General features: G+C 41.9%; 1 protein-coding gene across 7 annotated transcripts in view; it reads left to right on the forward strand.

The window, feature by feature from the left end:
• B4GALT4 (beta-1,4-galactosyltransferase 4) overlaps nucleotides 1-17265 on the forward strand; it is a 118185-nt gene that overhangs the window by 12468 nt on the left and 88452 nt on the right. For 3 of the 7 annotated variants that reach the window (XM_078352079.1, XM_078352080.1, XM_035274125.3), the window contains 5 exons: nucleotides 2109-2341; nucleotides 5302-5489; nucleotides 9806-9928; nucleotides 12198-12302; nucleotides 15841-16759. In XM_078352079.1, the coding sequence (XP_078208205.1) occupies nucleotides 2109-2341; nucleotides 5302-5489; nucleotides 9806-9928; nucleotides 12198-12302; nucleotides 15841-15973 (782 nt within the window). In that variant the 3' untranslated portion in view covers nucleotides 15974-16759. Of the gene's footprint in view, nucleotides 1-2108; nucleotides 2342-5301; nucleotides 5490-9805; nucleotides 9929-12197; nucleotides 12303-15840; nucleotides 16760-17265 lie in introns of those variants that run through there. The other 4 variants (XR_013527617.1, XR_013527616.1, XR_013527618.1 and 1 more) reach the window with 3 other exon arrangements.

Genomic DNA, 17265 nt, shown 5'->3' on the forward strand with positions numbered 1-17265 from the left:
CCAAAACTATGGAGTCAAGGGACAGAAACTAAGTAAGTTTTTCGATGTGGTCGTTGGTGTTTATTTCTTAAATATGTTGTATATTTTGATTCACCTTTTGTGTCTTGCCTCTCAACTTAAAACAGTAAATTAGTCTAAGATCAAGGTGCCAGAGCGGTCAGTTTCTTGATGAAGCCCCTCTTACTGGTATGTCCTCACATGGCATTTCCCTGGTGTGTGTGCCCTCACACACACACTGAGAAGGAAAGGGAAAGAGAAGGAGAGAGAAAGACAGAGATAGATAGATCTCATTCCTCTTGCTCTTTTTATAAGGGCTTTAATCCCACATGGCAGCTCCACCCCTGTGATGAACTCATCTAAACCTAGTTACTTCCCAAAGGTCCCACAGTGGGGATTAGGGATTCAACATATGAATTTTTGGGGGGACACAAGCCTTTAGTCTGCACACCCCTTTCCTAGTTGAGTCACAGTCCTGTACTGTATTCATATTGGCATGCTACTTCTCTTTAGTCAGTTACAGAAAAGCCAAAATGTTATTCCTGATTGTGTGTTCCTTGATACATTATACAAGTTGAGATATGAAAATGAGTCAGTAAAATGCAAATATGGCTGATTATTCCCCTTGCTTAAAATGTTCACAATATATTTAAACAGTACATTCCCTCATAAATAATAGATGGGCAGTGACTCATTACTGGGCAAATACTGGACTAAAGGTGACGTGGATGGTGATGACTTAAAATGGGCCATTAGTGACCCAAGGAGGGGCAGAACTTGAGAAGATGTTGGGATAGAGGGAGGGGTAGGGAGACTTGATAGAAGCAGAAACTAGGTTAGGGCACGTAAAAAATTATGACGATGAGAAGGTGAGCCAGGAGACTAGTTTATATCAGACCTGTTGCATGAGGCTCTTTCAGGGTGCAAGTACAGAGACGCAGTCAGGTTAATGATGGGCATTATGAACAGGCCACACAGGAGACCATCTCAACAGCTACCCCATTATTTCTAGTAGCTCAGTAGCCCAGCATCAGCTCTCACAGTTGTCTTCTGTGTATCTCCATTCCTTACTGCTGGTTTTTAGGGCATTACTGATTGTTGTGTCTTGCATGCAGACCCTGCAGGAAGGCTCTCTTAGGTCAATTATTCTCTTTGGGTGGCTTGAAGAAGTTGCTAACCTTGCCTCCTGTTGGGCAGAGCACCAAGGTGTCCTTAGACATGTGAGCCTGATCTGAGCAGCCATGGCCAGGTTAGGGGATGGTCACATTGAACAAAGCATGGCAAATTATGTGCAATGAATTATGCACAGGAAGGGCATATGACTGCTTTGCTCAGAAGGGAATGGTGCACCTTGCAAACATCTTGAGATTTTTACAGTCTGACCAGTATATCTGCAATTTAGAAAACAAAAACCAAAACCAATCTGAGCTGTTTCCTCCTGTGGATAGCTTTGGGGTTTGTCTGGTTGGATTGCTTCCAGACACACTGAGCAAATGCTGTGCTCGATTGGAAATGTCTGTTGTGGTGGCAAAATGGGAGAGTTGTTGCAGGGCCACAAGTACCTGTTACAGCTGGGTTAGGGAGTGAGACTGGTTTCCACTTCTTTTTAGTGCTTTACCTACAGGGAGTCAGGATGGTTCCAGAGTTTAGGGAAGGAGTGGGAGGACTGCCTTGTCCAGGAGCTTGATTCTGTGGAATGCTGTTGATATTTAAGAGGTTTTCCCCTCCTCCTGGAATTTGGAGAAGGAAAAGAGGATAGAGCAAATTTGAAGAGTTGCTCTGTCTAGCTCTGACCTTTGCTCTTACCAGGGTTCACCAGGACAGTCTATATATCCTTCTTACAGATGAATCATAGAGGACTTTTGATTACCCAGCCACAGGGAAATGCTCATATTATATATCCGCCACTTGCTTTTGCAGCCAGTAACCTTAGTCACATGATCCTCTGGCTATCATCATGACTAAATGAGCCTTTACAGTAATCATAATAAAAGCTGACATTTGTAGTGCCCACTGTGAGCTGGGGGATAATCTGTGCATATTAGCTTGTGTAAACCTCAACACTTTTTGAAGTAGCTACTGCTATTGTGTGTGTCCTTTGTTCATTGTAGGAGGCCAGAGCAAGCTCATTTTCAAACCAGATCTTACTTTGGAAGAGGTACAGGCAGAAAATCCCCAAGTGTCCAGAGGCCGGTATTGCCCTGAGGAATGTAAAGCTTTACAGAGGGTTGCCATCCTTGTTCCCCACCGGAACAGAGAGAAACACCTGATGTACCTGCTGGAACATTTGCATCCCTTCCTGCAGAGGCAGCAGCTAGATTATGGCATCTACGTCATCCACCAGGTGAGCATGGGGGCAGACCAGGGCCTGACCTCGACCCTCCTCTCGCTGCTGAATGTGGCCATGTGACTGTTTATCTATCTTGGATAAAAGGAACAACCTCATTTATACTTGAAAGGAGTAGAGGAAATTCTTGTTTCAGAGTGTGGAGTTATGGGTTCCAGTTCTGGGAAATTTTACTGCCCTTAAAGGAACCTCTGGAGGAAGCCTGTTTTGTGAGCCCTTCCATGTTAGGCAGTGACTGCCTTCAGATTTCCCTGAGGCTTCCTGGTCCCTTGTGTTTCTTTCTGTGCTTGTGGTGCACAACATGATGAGATTCTGGAATTGTCTGTCATTATCGCCCATAGCTACTCAATGGGGATGTAGACAGAGTATTTGACTGAATATTCTGTATTAGTAGCTATGGTGCTCTATGGCTGCCCCCATATTTCTGCCCTGAACTTTGCCACTATTTATTATGTGAAACATGTTATGTTTGATTTTCACTTTCTGGATTCACTTATTTGGCTTCCAGAAGCATGATTTGGTAGGAGGAGCACAGTATAACGATAGGCTGCTTTTGAAGAGCTTACCTTAGAGGTGAGTGGAGTGGGTGATTAAAGGTACCTCTATCTGGCACTAACGTTTATTGAAAGAAAACTAAGACATCAGTTTAAACATCAGTGTCTAAGTTTGCCACAATTATCTTGGGCCATTCAAATAATTCCCCCTCAAATTCTTACAAATTCTAAGTATGTCAGCAGAATCATGACTACTGTTAGAACTGGTAATATTTGTTTAGGTAGAACTTTGGATATCTTAGAGGACCAGCTCTGCAGTATAGACTTGGTGATAAACTGGGGCTCTTGGAAATCAGTGTGCTTATATAGTACACCTATGTCTGAATTTTAGCACTTGGAACAAAATGTTACTATTATATTGTTTTGAAGCTATTTTTGTTTTTAAGGTTGTTGGTTATAGGTATGATTTATTTGATTCTGAGTTCTTACTCAGGACAGTAACTCACAAGGTATAGTACTAGTTTTTTGAATAGAAAAACATGTCTGCCTTGAGCTGAGCGCAATGGCTCAAGCCTGTAATCCCAACACCTGGGAGGCCAAGGCTGGTGGATCACTTGAGGTCAGGAGTTCAAGACCAGCCTGGCCAGCATGGTGAAACCCCATCTCTATTAAAAATACAAAAAAAAAATTTAGTTGGATGTGGTGGCACATGCCTGTAGGCCCAGCTACTCAGGAGGCAGGAGATTCGCTTGAACCCAGGAGGTAGAGGCTACATGAGCCAAGATCACACCAGTGCAGTCTAGCCTGGGCAACAGGGTGAGATTCCATCTCAAATTTAAAAAGAAAAGGAAAAGGGAAAAATATATCTGCTTTATGTTATTCTTTTTAGGAAGACATTGTGGTAACTTCTGAGAAATGCCTGTACTTTCATGATGAACCACTTAACTGGAATTCATTCTGAAGGAGTTTGAACAAAGCAGCCATAAAAAAAAAAGTGTAAATTATTTTATTACAGCTTCAATCATATTATAGGTCGAACTGCGTTCTTTTATTACCCAGTGACAGATCTGTCTCCATAAGGCCACTGTGAGGATTAGCCTCCACCATTAGCATTAAAACAGGATTCTCTTACAGGGATTTCTAAGAAATTTTAAAGTAGCTTAGAAATATTAGCAATAACCTTTTCTTTTTATAGGTCAAGATTTTTTTATCCTTTCTGGCAAGCTATTAACTAAGTCTCTTAGAAGCTTAGTGTAAATTCATAACAGAGGATAAGATTGGGATTAACCTAGGGTTACTGTGAAGCAGTAATGCTAATTGACATGACTAGTATATAAGAAGGGTTTTGTAGTTTTATATGGAATAAATAAAAGTGTTTCTAAAATTTTAAGTGAGCCAGGCGTGGTGGCTCACACCTGTAGTCCCAGCACTTTGGGAGGCCAAGGCGGGTGGATCACGAGGTCAAGAGATCGAGACCATCCTGGTCAACATGGTGAAACCGCGTCTCTACTAAAAATACAAAAAATTAGCTGGGCATGGTAGCACGTGCCTGTAACCCCAGCTACTCATGGTAGCACGTGCCTGTAATCCCAGCTACTCAAGATCGCACAGTGGTGTGATCTTGGCTCATGCAGCCTCTACCTCCTGGGTTCAAGCGAATCTCCTGCCTCCTGAGTAGCTGGGCCTACAGGCATGTGCCACCACATCCAACTAAATTTTTTTTTTAATTCAGGAGAATTGCCTGAACCCAGGAGGCAGAGGTTGTGGTGAGCCGAGATCACGCCATTGCACCCCAGCCTGGGTAACAAGAGCAAAACTCCATCTCAAAAAAAATAAATAAAAAATAAAATAAAATTTTAAGTAAAATTGTTTTTTGTAACTGTGGTAAGAATACTTAAGATTTATACTCTTAACACATTTTAAGTGTACAATACATTATTATTGATTATTTGAGTTATTTGTATTTTAAAGCTGTGTTTAGAAAATTTTAAGTTGTGGTAAAACACACGACATAAAATTTACCCTTTTAGACTTTTTTAAACTTTTATTTACTCTTACTGTCTTAACCATTGAGTGTACAGTTTAGTGATGTTAAGAATATTTCCATGCATTGTATCTGTGCATAATTATGCAATATATTGGTTGCATAAATATATGCAGTGTATTTATGAAATCAGTCTCCAGAACTTAATCTTGCAAAACTGGAACTCTCTACCATTAAACAACAATTCTTCAGATTTCAATTAGTATTTCTTAGTTCTAGAATATAAGTATGTGTGAAGCATAAAGAAAAAACCAAATGGTCTTTTATTGTCATTGCATCTTCCCTGTTAGATGTTTATGTCACAAGTATAGTCTTGTGTGTTAGCAAGAATAATACCACCTCCTGAATCCTAACTCAGAGGAGAACACTATGAAATTTTATCTCAGGAGCTTCTCAAGTTTTAATTTTTGTATCTCTAGGCTGGAGGTAAAAAGTTTAATCGAGCCAAACTCTTGAATGTGGGCTATCTAGAAGCTCTCAAGGAAGAAAACTGGGACTGCTTTATATTCCATGATGTGGACCTGGTACCCGAGAATGACTTCAACCTTTACAAGTGTGAGGACAATCCCAAGCATCTGGTGGTTGGCAGGAACAGCACTGGGTACAGGTAAGGTGGCTCTGCTGAGGATGGCTTAGGTTGAGAAGCTCAACTGTTGTGATCAGGACTGGGTAGAAAAAGCATTCAGAGTATCTTAAGAAAATGAGAAATAGGAAAAATGGTCCTATTAAGTGATACATATATCACTTAAGCATTGTATTTAAGAGAATTCTTGAGTAACATCGATATAGGTGACTCTTGCCTCAGGTACTGACTTAAAACCCAATTCCTATGTAAGCTGCAGGACATAAACAAACTACTGGTGGGTGAGAGCACAGTGTCATTAAGAACACCTTAAAGGTAAGGATTTAAAGCTGTTCCCCAGGGAGGGTGGTACCTTAATCCTGTGGAACCAACAAGAGCTTCTTAGCAGAGTTCCAAGACATGCCAGAGAGCATGGCACAGTTTTGGGGAATATGCAGGTAGTTCACTGGCATTCTAGAAGGAATGTCTGCGAGGAGAGGCAAGAACTGAGGCTAGGCAGGGGCCAGATTACACAGGTCTTGTTTAGTTCAATAAGGAGTTTGGATTTGCTGTGGCAGGGGTTGGCGAGCTGTTGGCACATGTTACAGCGGGGGAAGGACAGGAGGAAACTTAGTTCAGCTGATCTTGGCTATATTGGATGGAGCAAGGGAAGACGGGAAAAGCTGAATGGAGAGATGCCACATGTCTGAGTTAGGGCAGGGGCTGTGGATGCAGAGGGCGAGGGGAGAATCCCAGGATTTTTCTCTTTGGGGAAACTTGATCCTTGGATTTAATCTTATTATCTAGAGGTTTTGTTTTCTGGTTTCTTTGAGTCACTTCTGCATTGAGGAAAGCAGTGTATCATGGCTGGGCAACTTGATTTTCTCAAAAGTGTGTCACTATCTGTTCACTTATTCTGTAGTAAGGTGTCACTATTTACAACACAGAACACCTGTATTTTAGACACTTGCCGTAGATGATAATCTTAAACTTTCCATTGTCCAGATTTTTGTAAGCACCTGGTTGCCCAGTTGATTTCTAAGCAATCACAGAGGATTGCTTACGTACAGATTTTTTTTTGCTGGGATTCTAGATTTTACCTTTGTATTAGGCTGACCCATAAGAAGGCTGAGCTCTTGGACATTCCTGCCGGGAATTGATTTTCACTCATGCTTTGGTGTCACAATTGTGGATTTCATCAAATGTTCCTCACTCTGAGAAATGGCGCACGTATGAATCTTGCTGTTTTTAACTTGCCATTCTAACTGGCCGGATGTTTCTTTTATAACTAGGTATCAGAAAGCCTTTGTTGAGTAACTGACAGGTTTTTTTAATATGATTCAGTAATTGGATGTGTTTCCCCTTTTGATCAAGAGGCTCTGAGCCAAATCCATGGCGCTCTTTTAGAAACGGAAAAGAATCTTATTTGCAGATCAGAGTTCTAATGTATTTCCCATCTTAATTTTCCATGTGATTTAAATGTTTCTAGGGTCCTGGTTCGTTACTTATGTTTTTCTCTTTTTTGTGTGTATCATGTAAGCAACCTCATCTTTTGTGTCTGGAGAGTGGTGTGTATAAGTAACGTAGGTAGGAGTTACCCTCCTTCTGGACTACTTGCTTTTGTTGCTTTGGGCAAAGACCCTGTGGCGGTCGAGTTCATTTCCAGGCAGCTGAGTGTCTGCCCCCTGCTGGCAACTGTGTGCGACAGTGCCACAGAGCTTAAGTCAGCACATGCCTCATCACTGTCACACCAGCTCCATGAGTACATGTGCAAGAAAGGTTTTCACCTTACATGCAGAGGGAAGAAGTTAAAGTTGCCCCAACTGTCTCAGACTCTGCTGAAGCCAGAAACAAATCTTGTTTCTCACTGCCTGTGGGTCAGTGATAAAGCTCTGGACCAGCCGGTGGTAAATTTTACTGGCAAGAACTCCTTTGATACCTGCCTTCTCCTACAAGGATTCTATTGTTATTTTATGACTACGTTTTCCCCACCTTTGGGCCTTACAGCCCTTTACAAATAAGTAAACCATTCCAGGGCCAATTAAATATGTATGCTTTTACAAATAAGAAGAAAAAACAAAAGCAAAGATCAATAAACAGATAGTTGCCATCTCACAGGCACACAAGAAACGGTTTTTTTTTTTTTTTTTGAGACGGAGTCTTGCTCTGTTGCCCAGGCTGGAGTGCTGTGGTGAGATCTTGGCCCACTGTAACCTCTACCTCCCAGGTTCAAGTGATTCTTCTGCCTCAGCCTCCCAGGTAGCTGGGACTACAGGGGTGTGTCCCCACGCCTGGCTAGTTTTTTGTATTTTTAGTAGAAACGGGATTTCATTGTGTTGGCCAGGATGGTCTGGATCTCCTGACCTTGTGATCTGCCCGCCTCGGCCTCCCAAAGTGCTGGGATTACAGGTGTGGAGAAACAGTTCTTTAACTCTTCTTGCTGACTTGTCTTCTTCTGCTCCTGCCCACTCCTGCTCACCCATCTCCAGGCAGTCCTTGGGCAGCCTGTGCTTTTCACTCTCCTGTGCTTTGCCTCACGGAGTTCTGGTCACCAGGAGATCCCCCATTTTTCTGCCTATTTGAATCCTTCCAGGTTCCCTCCTCCTGATGTGGCAACACCTCTCTCTTCAGAACCCTGATAATGCTCACCTCTCTTGTTAGGTTATAAACTCTGAGGGCAGGGCTTCCGCATCCATGTGTTTAGCCGGCTGTCTTGCCTGTGGTGGGTGGCGGTCATGATAAGCACTACCACATTGTCTTCCAGTTCTCATGCTGATTGCCTGTTGGTGTCAGCAGGTTGTGCCTGCCTTGTCACCACATCTTGATAAGGCAGCTGGTGTTCAGGCAGCTAAGAATCCCTCGCCTCTGTGAAACACATTCCGATAACCATGGTAATGAGATACTGCTAATAGATGTCTTGGGGTCAGTGATGTTACCTTCTAAGCATGTTATTTCCTTTTGTTTGTTTTATTGCAGGTTGCAGAAATACCTTTTACCAGTATTTTAAGTTGGGGGCATATACGTAAATCTGTTTCTGTTATAGGTTAAACAGAATCCCCAGTCTTTTCTCAGAACATGGAAACAACTGAACTACAAATTAGCTTTTGGGATGCCACTTGTTGGATGGCAAGTGTCTACATGTTTATTGATCTTTCCTTTTGGTTTTTCTTTTTATCTGGAAAACCATAAATATTTCGTCAGTCCTGGAACAGTCTGACCTGAAGTTAAAGTTAAAAATTCTCCAGATATTCACATCTTTTAATTTAGTAATATCCAAGTTATTAAGCTACCTTAACTTGCATTTCTGAATTGTTGAGATGTTGTATTTAAGGGATGCCTTTATTTCTCAGATTTACAAATTTGTCCACTGATAATAAGAGTCCTATATAACTGGGAGGCTGGGAGGTACTCTGACTTTTACCTCCTGATCTTTTTTCTCTGACTCTTTTTCTCTTTGGTATTCCCAGGGTTCCACAGAGCTGAGCCCCTTGGGTCTACCCTTTGTTCTCTTCTCACCAACTAGATTGTTGGGGATTTCTCCACTTGTGCCTTCAGGTACTACGTGATAACAGCTTATTCCCAGAGCTGTATCTGTCATCACTCCTCTCTTGTGAGCTTGGACCCTGTATTTTATTTGTGTAGTGGCAAAGCCCCAGGTATATCTAAAGTTCAGCTTATCTAAAGCATAATTCACTTTCTTTTCTTTCAAAACCTAATTATTGTTCCTTACAGCCCATTTTCACAAACAGCACACCTATACTCTAGTTGCCAGACACCTATACTCTAGGTGCTGACGTGTGTTGGGTTATCCAGGAAACAGATTCGGAGCTGGAGATGCATGCCGAGAAGTAGAGATTTGCATACAGAGTGTGTGCATGCAGTGTGTGTGCAGGAGCTGTCTCCTGCCTTCAACCCTCCCTTGCAAAAGTGAAAATGAAAAAAAGAAGGTATATTCATCATGACATGCATTCATGCTGAATCCGAATGCAGCCTCAGAATCCTTGTTAACCCAGTGCTCTTGGTAGCTGTTACTGTTCACTGGACTGATCACGAGAAGTAATCTGTTATCAGTATCTGATGGGGTAGTTCACATTGACAGGTATTTCTGTAGGCCTTTATATACAAACATCACCACTAACAGTCATGAGCGAGGCGGCCCCTCGCTTGCTGAGCAGAGGTGAGTGTTTGTTTAGATAGAGGAAAGAAGATAGGGCAGGACAGGAGCACTGGGAGGTGCAAGAGAAGCAGGAGTTGGTGGGTGGAAGCGCATTGTCTCCCAGGGGTTCCTAGAATGCCAGCCCTGAAATTAGAGACCTTTGGTACTAATATTCTTACCATTTCTGTCTTCTCTTTTGCTCCAGGTTACGTTACAGTGGATATTTTGGGGGTGTTACTGCCCTAAGCAGAGAGCAGTTTTTCAAGGTGAATGGATTCTCTAACAACTACTGGGGATGGGGAGGCGAAGACGATGACCTCAGACTCAGGTGAACAACAGAAAAAGGTCCCCTTCACGGGGCTCTGTGATCAGTGTGGCTCTGGAAACCTGCATTTATATTTATCCCTTTAGATGCCAGTCCAGCAGGTCACTAGGCTGCAGATTTGGGTTAGAAGAGTGGAGGGGTGGAGGGAGGGCAGGATGGCCCACATTGTTCCATGCCAGTGGCATTTTACTTCTGGCCTGTGGGCAGGTGGCCTGACCCCAGGCCCGACTCTGGGCTGTTGGCATTGCCCTAGTTTTTCTTGGACTACTCTCTCTTCTGAGGGGCTGAAAGCGAATAAATCTGGCCTCCATCCACAGCTTCTTCCACTGAACTTGGATTTGGGGGCCAGATAGTTATAGATATCCCGAACTCCTAGAAATAAGTAATTATTCAAGAACTTGGGTGGTATCTTTAGACTTGGAATCACAAGGCCCTTCTGGGTATCAAGGAGACCCCTTCCCTTCTGCTGTTGCCTCTTAGAAAATAAATTTCTTTGTTGTTGTTGTTTTTTTTTTTTCTTTTGAGACAGAGTCTTTCCCTGTCACCCAGGCTGGAGTGCAGTGGCACTATCTCAGCTCACTGCAACCTCTGCCTCCCAGGTTCAAGTGATTCTTCACTCTCAGCCTCCCGAATAACTGGGACTACAGATGTGTGCTGTGGCATCTGGCTAATTTTTTTTGTATTTTTAGTAAAGGCCGGGTTTCACCATAATGGCCAGGCTGGTCTCGAACTCCTGACCTCAGGTGATCCACCTGCCTTGGTCTCCTAAAGTGTTGAGATTATAGGCGTGAGCCACTGTGCCTGGCTGGAAAGGAAATTTCTAACCTGGGGTTCTGAACGATTAGATATGTGACTGTCAGAAATTTTTTTATTGCTTCATCTTAAGGAACCCAGGGGCTCCATGCTGGTCTTGTTCTCATGTCTAGGCTGAGAGCCTCTGAATGTTTCTAGCAGGAGGGAGTAGATTTCCCTGGCCAGGGGCTCTACAGAAATGGCCGTAGTGATGGGCAACAGCTCTTGACAGCCCAGCCCATCGGCAACCTGTGTGGCCATAGCTTAGGAACTGGACAAAGGGTACCTGCTATGTTTCAGGACAAGAGTAGCGAAGGCTAGTGATAAACAATCCCCATTATCTTCCACAGATCTCCTTTACTAAGATGATTAGTAGAATTTTGCCCTGATCACATGTCTTCACTGTCTTCTTTCCTGCCACCCTTCAGCTTCAAAGTAGAGGGGAGCCTCAAATTTTGCTTTCATTTGAAAAGACCATCATGGTCTTCAGAATGGTTTTCAACTAATGTGGTGGATAAAGTCAGATGATTTCAACATGAAAGTTGGTTGAGATTTACTGCTTATTTATTCACCTGTGCAACAGGCACTACCCTTCTTTGTACTTACATAATACATTACAGAGTACAAGCATGTTCCATGCAGATTATATCATTTGAATCTTTGAAATCAACTCCCTATTACCATTGCCATTTTACAGATGAGAAAACAGACCTGGAAGAGTGAACTGACTTACTGAGGTTGTAAATAACAGAGTCTAGATTTGAACCTGGGCTTGTGGCTTTAAAGCTTGTGACTATAAATGACCATTCCTTTCTTTGTTGAAAGAAGGCAACTCTAAGTAAATTGGTTATCCTAACAGACTTGATTCTTCTATTCTTTGGGATGTTTTGAAATAAGTACATTAGCTGAGCGTGGTGGCTCACGCCTATAATCCCAGCACTTTGGGAGGCTGAGGCGGGTGGATCACGAGGTCAGGAGTTTGAGACTAGCCCGGCCAATATGGTAAAAACCCATCTCTACTAAAAATACGAAAATCAACTGGGCATGGTGGCATGTGCCTATGGTCCCAGCTGCTCAAGAGGCTGAGGCAGGAGAATCTCTTGAACCCAAGAGGCGGAGGTTGCAGTGAGCCAAGATTGTGCCACTGCACTCCAGCCTGGGTGACAGAGCAAAACTCCATTTCAAAAACAACAACAACAACAACAACAACAACAAAACAAATAAGTACTTTATCAGTTTTTTTTTTCTTTTTGAAAATGACTAAGTAAAAATTAACACATCTCCTTTGTGCCCCAGTAATAAATGATAAATCTGATTCTTTTTTGGGCTTATCGCCTAAAGTTCTACCATTATAAGAAATTGAAATGTTTGTGACACTGTGTGTGTGTGTGTGTGTAAATTTTTGCAAATGATGCTCTTTATTTGCCTAGTGTAGATAAATAGGATGGACTTAAAATAAAAATCTCTATTATTTTTCTAGGGTTGAACTCCATAGAATGAAAATATCCCGGCCCCTACCTGAAGTGGGTAAATATACAATGATCTTCCACACTAGGGACAGAGGCAATGAGGTGAATGGAGAACGGTAAGTCCTGGCTTCACTTGCCTGGCAGGCTGCCTCCCTAGGCTGTCAATACGGACTATGTTGAATTCGATCAGATTTGAGATAGTTCACTTTCTTAAGTGATTTTTATTAAAGAAATTTTGAAACAGACACAAAAGGAGAGAAAGTGGTGAGCTGGGTTCTTAACTCATGGCCTCTCTTTCCCTCACTTTTTTTCTTACCCCATTGGATTTAGAAACGTGTCACAGCCGTCATAGCATTTCATGTGTAACTACTTCAGTATGTATTCTTAAAATATAATTGGCTTTAAAAAAGGAATCACAATACCATTATAATACCTAAAATAAAATTAACAATATCTCCTTAATGACATCAAATGTCCACTCAGTGTTAAGTGCTTTTTTATTTTTAAAATCAGTTGGTCAGATCAGTGTCCAAACAAGGTCCACATTGCATTTGAATGATCTCTTTTAATCTGTAGGTTCCCTCTCCCCTTCTTTACGTTTTCCTTGATGTTTATTTATGGAACAAGCCAGATTATTTGTCCAATAGAATTCCTGCATTATGGATTTTTCCAATTGCATGCTGGTAGTATAACTTAACATGTCCCCCGACCTCTGTATTTTCTCATAAACTAGGTGTATTAGAGTTCTCAAGGGGGACAGAACTAATAGGATAGATGGATATACGAAGGGGAGTTTATTAAGGAGTATTGACTCACACCATCTCAAGGTGAAGTTCTGCAATAGGTCATCTGCAAGCTGAGGAGCAAGGAAACCAGTCCGAGTCCCAAAACGTCAAAAGTAGGGAAGCCGATAGTGCAGCCTTCAGTCTGTGGCCAAAGGCCTGAGAGCCCCTGGCCCACCACTGATGTAAGTCCAAGAGTCCAAGCTGAAGAACTTGGAGTTTGATGTTCAGGGATAGGAAGCCCAGGAGAAAGATGAAGGCCAGAAGATGCAGCAAGTCAGCTTCTCCCACCTTCTTCTGCCTGCTTTATTCTAGCCACGCTAGCAGTTGATTAGATAGTGCCACCCACATGGAGGGTGGGTCTGCCTCTCCCAGTCCACTGACTCCAGTGTTAATCTCCTTTGGCAACACCCTCAAAGACACACCCAGGAACAATACTTTGCATCCTTCAATCTAATCAAGTTGACACTCAATATTAACCATCACACTGGGATTTCTCTGCGTTTCTGAAGACTTGAACAGAATCTGAAAACTGTTTTGGGGCAGGAATTTTCATCTATGGTGTTGTGCACTTCTTCTAGTGTCACAACAGCAGGATGTAATGTCTGGTTGTATCATTTTGTGGTGTTAGGATTGACCTGTGAGTTTAGATATTGCCAGTCTTATCTATGCATTGTGAGATTCCCCATCAGTTTTTCACCTAATGACTTCAGCAGTCATTGATGCTTGATTTCTAGATTTATTATTTAATTAGGGGTTGCAACATTGTAATATTCTAATTATATCATTCCTTTTGTATTTATTAGATTTTTCTACAAAGTACTTTTCCTTTTCATTTGTTTGAATACTCTGGGGTATAGTTTCTATAGGAAAAGCAGAATAAAGAGAAAGCACTAATTAAACATTTTTCAGCCTAAAGACTTGGTGTTTTCTAGCATCCTTCAGGATGTAGTTCATGTACTTTTTGGTACTCATATTGTCTCATCTTTGGCCCATGGGGTCTTCTTCAAGCTGGGTCCTGGATCCTTTTGACACAACCACAGTAGTCCTTGAGAGCTTCCCTCCCTGTGCTCTGGTGTGATGAGATGTTCTGGGCTCATCATGTACTTTTCCTGCCTTGGGAATTGGCCTGTTCACTGAGGAATCTTGGCAGATAAGCCAGTTCTTTATGTGGCTTTGATTGAAGAATCTGTATTTCTTTGTTCTGATTTTTCCCCTTAAATTTTAAAACAGTATTAAGGGGCTTTTAGTGCTTTTGTTATAGTCTACATTTAAAAACAGTATTGAAGTGCTTTTACACTGAGATTAGAGAGCCCTGTTAAAGTTTATTTATTTATTTATTTTTGCTGAGGCAGAGTCTCAGTCTGTCGTCCAAGCTGGAGTGCAGTGGCTTGAGCATGTTCTCTGCAGCCTCGATCTCCTAGGCTCAAGCAATCCTCCTGGCTCAGCCTCCCAAGTAGCTGGGACCACAGGCATGTGTCACCATGCTCAGCTAATTTAAAAAAAAATTTTTGTAAACACAAGGTCTTCCTGTGTTACCAAAGGCTGGTCTCAAACTCCTGGGCGCAAGCAATCTTCCTTTCTCAGCCTCCTGAAGTGCTAGAATTACAGCATGAGCCACCATGCTTGGCCTAAAGTTTATATTTTAAAGCATTATTAAATGGGTTTTAACCCTTTTGGTAGAGTCAACCACTCCAACAAAATAGCTATTTCTATTTTCTGTGTTCTAGTCATTGTCCATAGGTGTGCATTTTTCTCTTTATATTAAAAAAAATTATTGAGTAGATGCAAAAGAGTACTCCTACATTGTATGAAAAGTCTGAAGATTCTTGATGCCATGAACACCGCTGGTATCTTCCACCACCACTTTGTGTGCATGACCTGTGTGGTCCTCCCTAATCCCATAGGCTCCCCCTTCGCTTCTCCCCCATCCACCTACCCAAGTAACACTTCTCTGAATTTTTGTGATAAGTATTTGTGATAATGATAGTTATTTCTGCTGTTTCTTGTTTTTTCCCCCCCATGTGTTTGTATCCCTAAACAAAAGATTGCTTAGTTCTGCATGGTTTTCAAATTTATGTAAATGAAATCACACTACATTTTGTTTTCTGACTTTATTTAGCTTAACATTATGTGTCTGATCTCCATCCATATCGTTATGGGTAACCAGCATTTATTGTTTTCACTGCCGAGCAAGTAGAACCTATTCAGTTCACCGCCCACTCATCTTCCCATCTTCCCAGATGGCTCTGGCTACACTAATGACTTCTTCAAGTGCATCCTGCTCTTCTGTGTGTCTGTGCGTCTTGCCCAGGGTGGTCTCTCTGCCTGAAGTGCTCTTTCCTTCACCTTCTTCACTTGGTGAATTTCTCTCTTTTAGCCTTACTGAAATTTACCTTCTCTGCCCCCTCGCCAGACTTCCTCATGAAGTTAGGTGTGGCTTCATTCATCCTCATCTACATACATACTAATTTTTTGGAGGCTCATGAAAGCTATGTACTTCCCCACCTACAGACACAAACTTTCCCTACAACACAGGAAGATTCAGAGATCCCCTGAAACTCTGCCAAGGATCCGTTAGCAGTGGATGGCACATATCTTACTGTATCTATGTTCCTTGCACACCCTTCTGTCCTGTAGACTGGGGGCTCACTGAGTGCCATGACACTTTTCATCATGGGTCCCCGGGTTCTCACATGGAGTCTGACACATGAATACTTAGCTATCATGTTTGTCACCTTCAATGGGGAAAACATACTTCTTAATAGTAGGAAACATAACAGGTTAATAATTCACAAAAATATGTTTGCCACATTTTGGGGCAAACATACGTTAAATTCTTATCATTCACATTTGTTCTTTTTATCTTTAGGATGAAGCTCTTACACCAAGTGTCACGAGTCTGGAGAACAGATGGGTTGAGTAGTTGTTCTTACAAATTACTATCTGTGGAATACAATCCTTTATATGTCAACATCACAGTGGATTTCTGGTCTGGTGTATGACCCTGGATCTTTTGGTGATGTTTGGAAGAACTGATTCTTTGGTTGCAATAATTTTGGCCTAGAGACTTTGAATAGTAGCACAGATTAAGAACCTGTTATAGCTCATTGTTGGGCTGCATTTTTCCTTTTTGTATTTTCTTAGCAGAGCTCCTGGTGATATGGACTGTAAAACAGTTGTAACAAGACAGCTTTCTTTCTTAGTCGTTTTGATCATGAGGGTTACATGTTGTAATATGGATACTTGAAGGACTTTATATAAAAGGATGACTCAAAGGATAAAATGAAGACTATTTGAGGACTCTGCGTGAAGGAGATGTATTTAAATTTGAAATGATATATTATGGGATAAAAGGTCACAGGTAACAAGACTGCTGAATGTCTGAGAGAATCAGAGTTGTTCTCGTCCAAGGTAGAAAGGTACGAAGATATAATAGTGTTAATTATTTATCCTGTACGATCGTCTGTGAAATGGTGGGTCCCAGTTGAGAAGAAGGCCACAAAAGAGGGGAGAAAAGGTGACGAATAAAGAGGCAGTGAACTTGGGAATGAAGAGGTAGCAGGAGGGCGGAGTGTCGGCGGCAGAGGCTGATAGCCTGCAGGGGAGGCACCTGCCCAGGTACGCCTTCCAGTGATACACACCAGAGAACACATTATCTATTAGTTTTGAAAGAGTTTTTGTAAAATGATTTTGTACTAGTAGGATATAAATTAGCAGTTTACAAATTTACATATTAACTAATAATGAGTACATCTATCAAATACCTCTGTAGTAAAATGTGAAAAAGCTTTGAGTGTTCCTTCGTGTTTTTTATTGTTTGAGCCCCACAGATATATTCATTTCAGTATCCATAATTCTAAAGAGCTTGAGACAAAACCGTCCACTCCCTCTGTCTCCTGTCCTTCTGTCCATGTCTCTTGTTCATCTCATGTGTGACCTTATATAACCAGCTCCAGTCTGTGTCTTTCTCCCTAGGCCTCTCCGTGAATACATTATGCTTACCATGCAAGCCGTAGGGGTTCTCAATCCATCATTACTGTATGACACCTTAACAGTTAAACTTCCACATGAACGAGTGCCAGCCAGGAAGTTTAAATAATATCTAATCCTTCCCAAGCAGGGAGAAAGAGTAGGAAGTTTGGTGCTCCCAAGAAAAAACAGGAGTTGCCACGATCCAAGTAGAGAAGGAGAATTTGAAAGGATAATATACTTTATAGAGTAGCCTCGTTTAGCTTTTAACTCAGCACAGGGAGCCAAAGAGCAAATGTGGGTTTTTTTTTTCCTTTTTTTTTTA

This window comes from Callithrix jacchus, chromosome 15, assembly GCF_049354715.1.
Source record: "Callithrix jacchus isolate 240 chromosome 15, calJac240_pri, whole genome shotgun sequence".
Taxonomy (NCBI): Eukaryota; Metazoa; Chordata; class Mammalia; order Primates; family Cebidae; genus Callithrix; species Callithrix jacchus.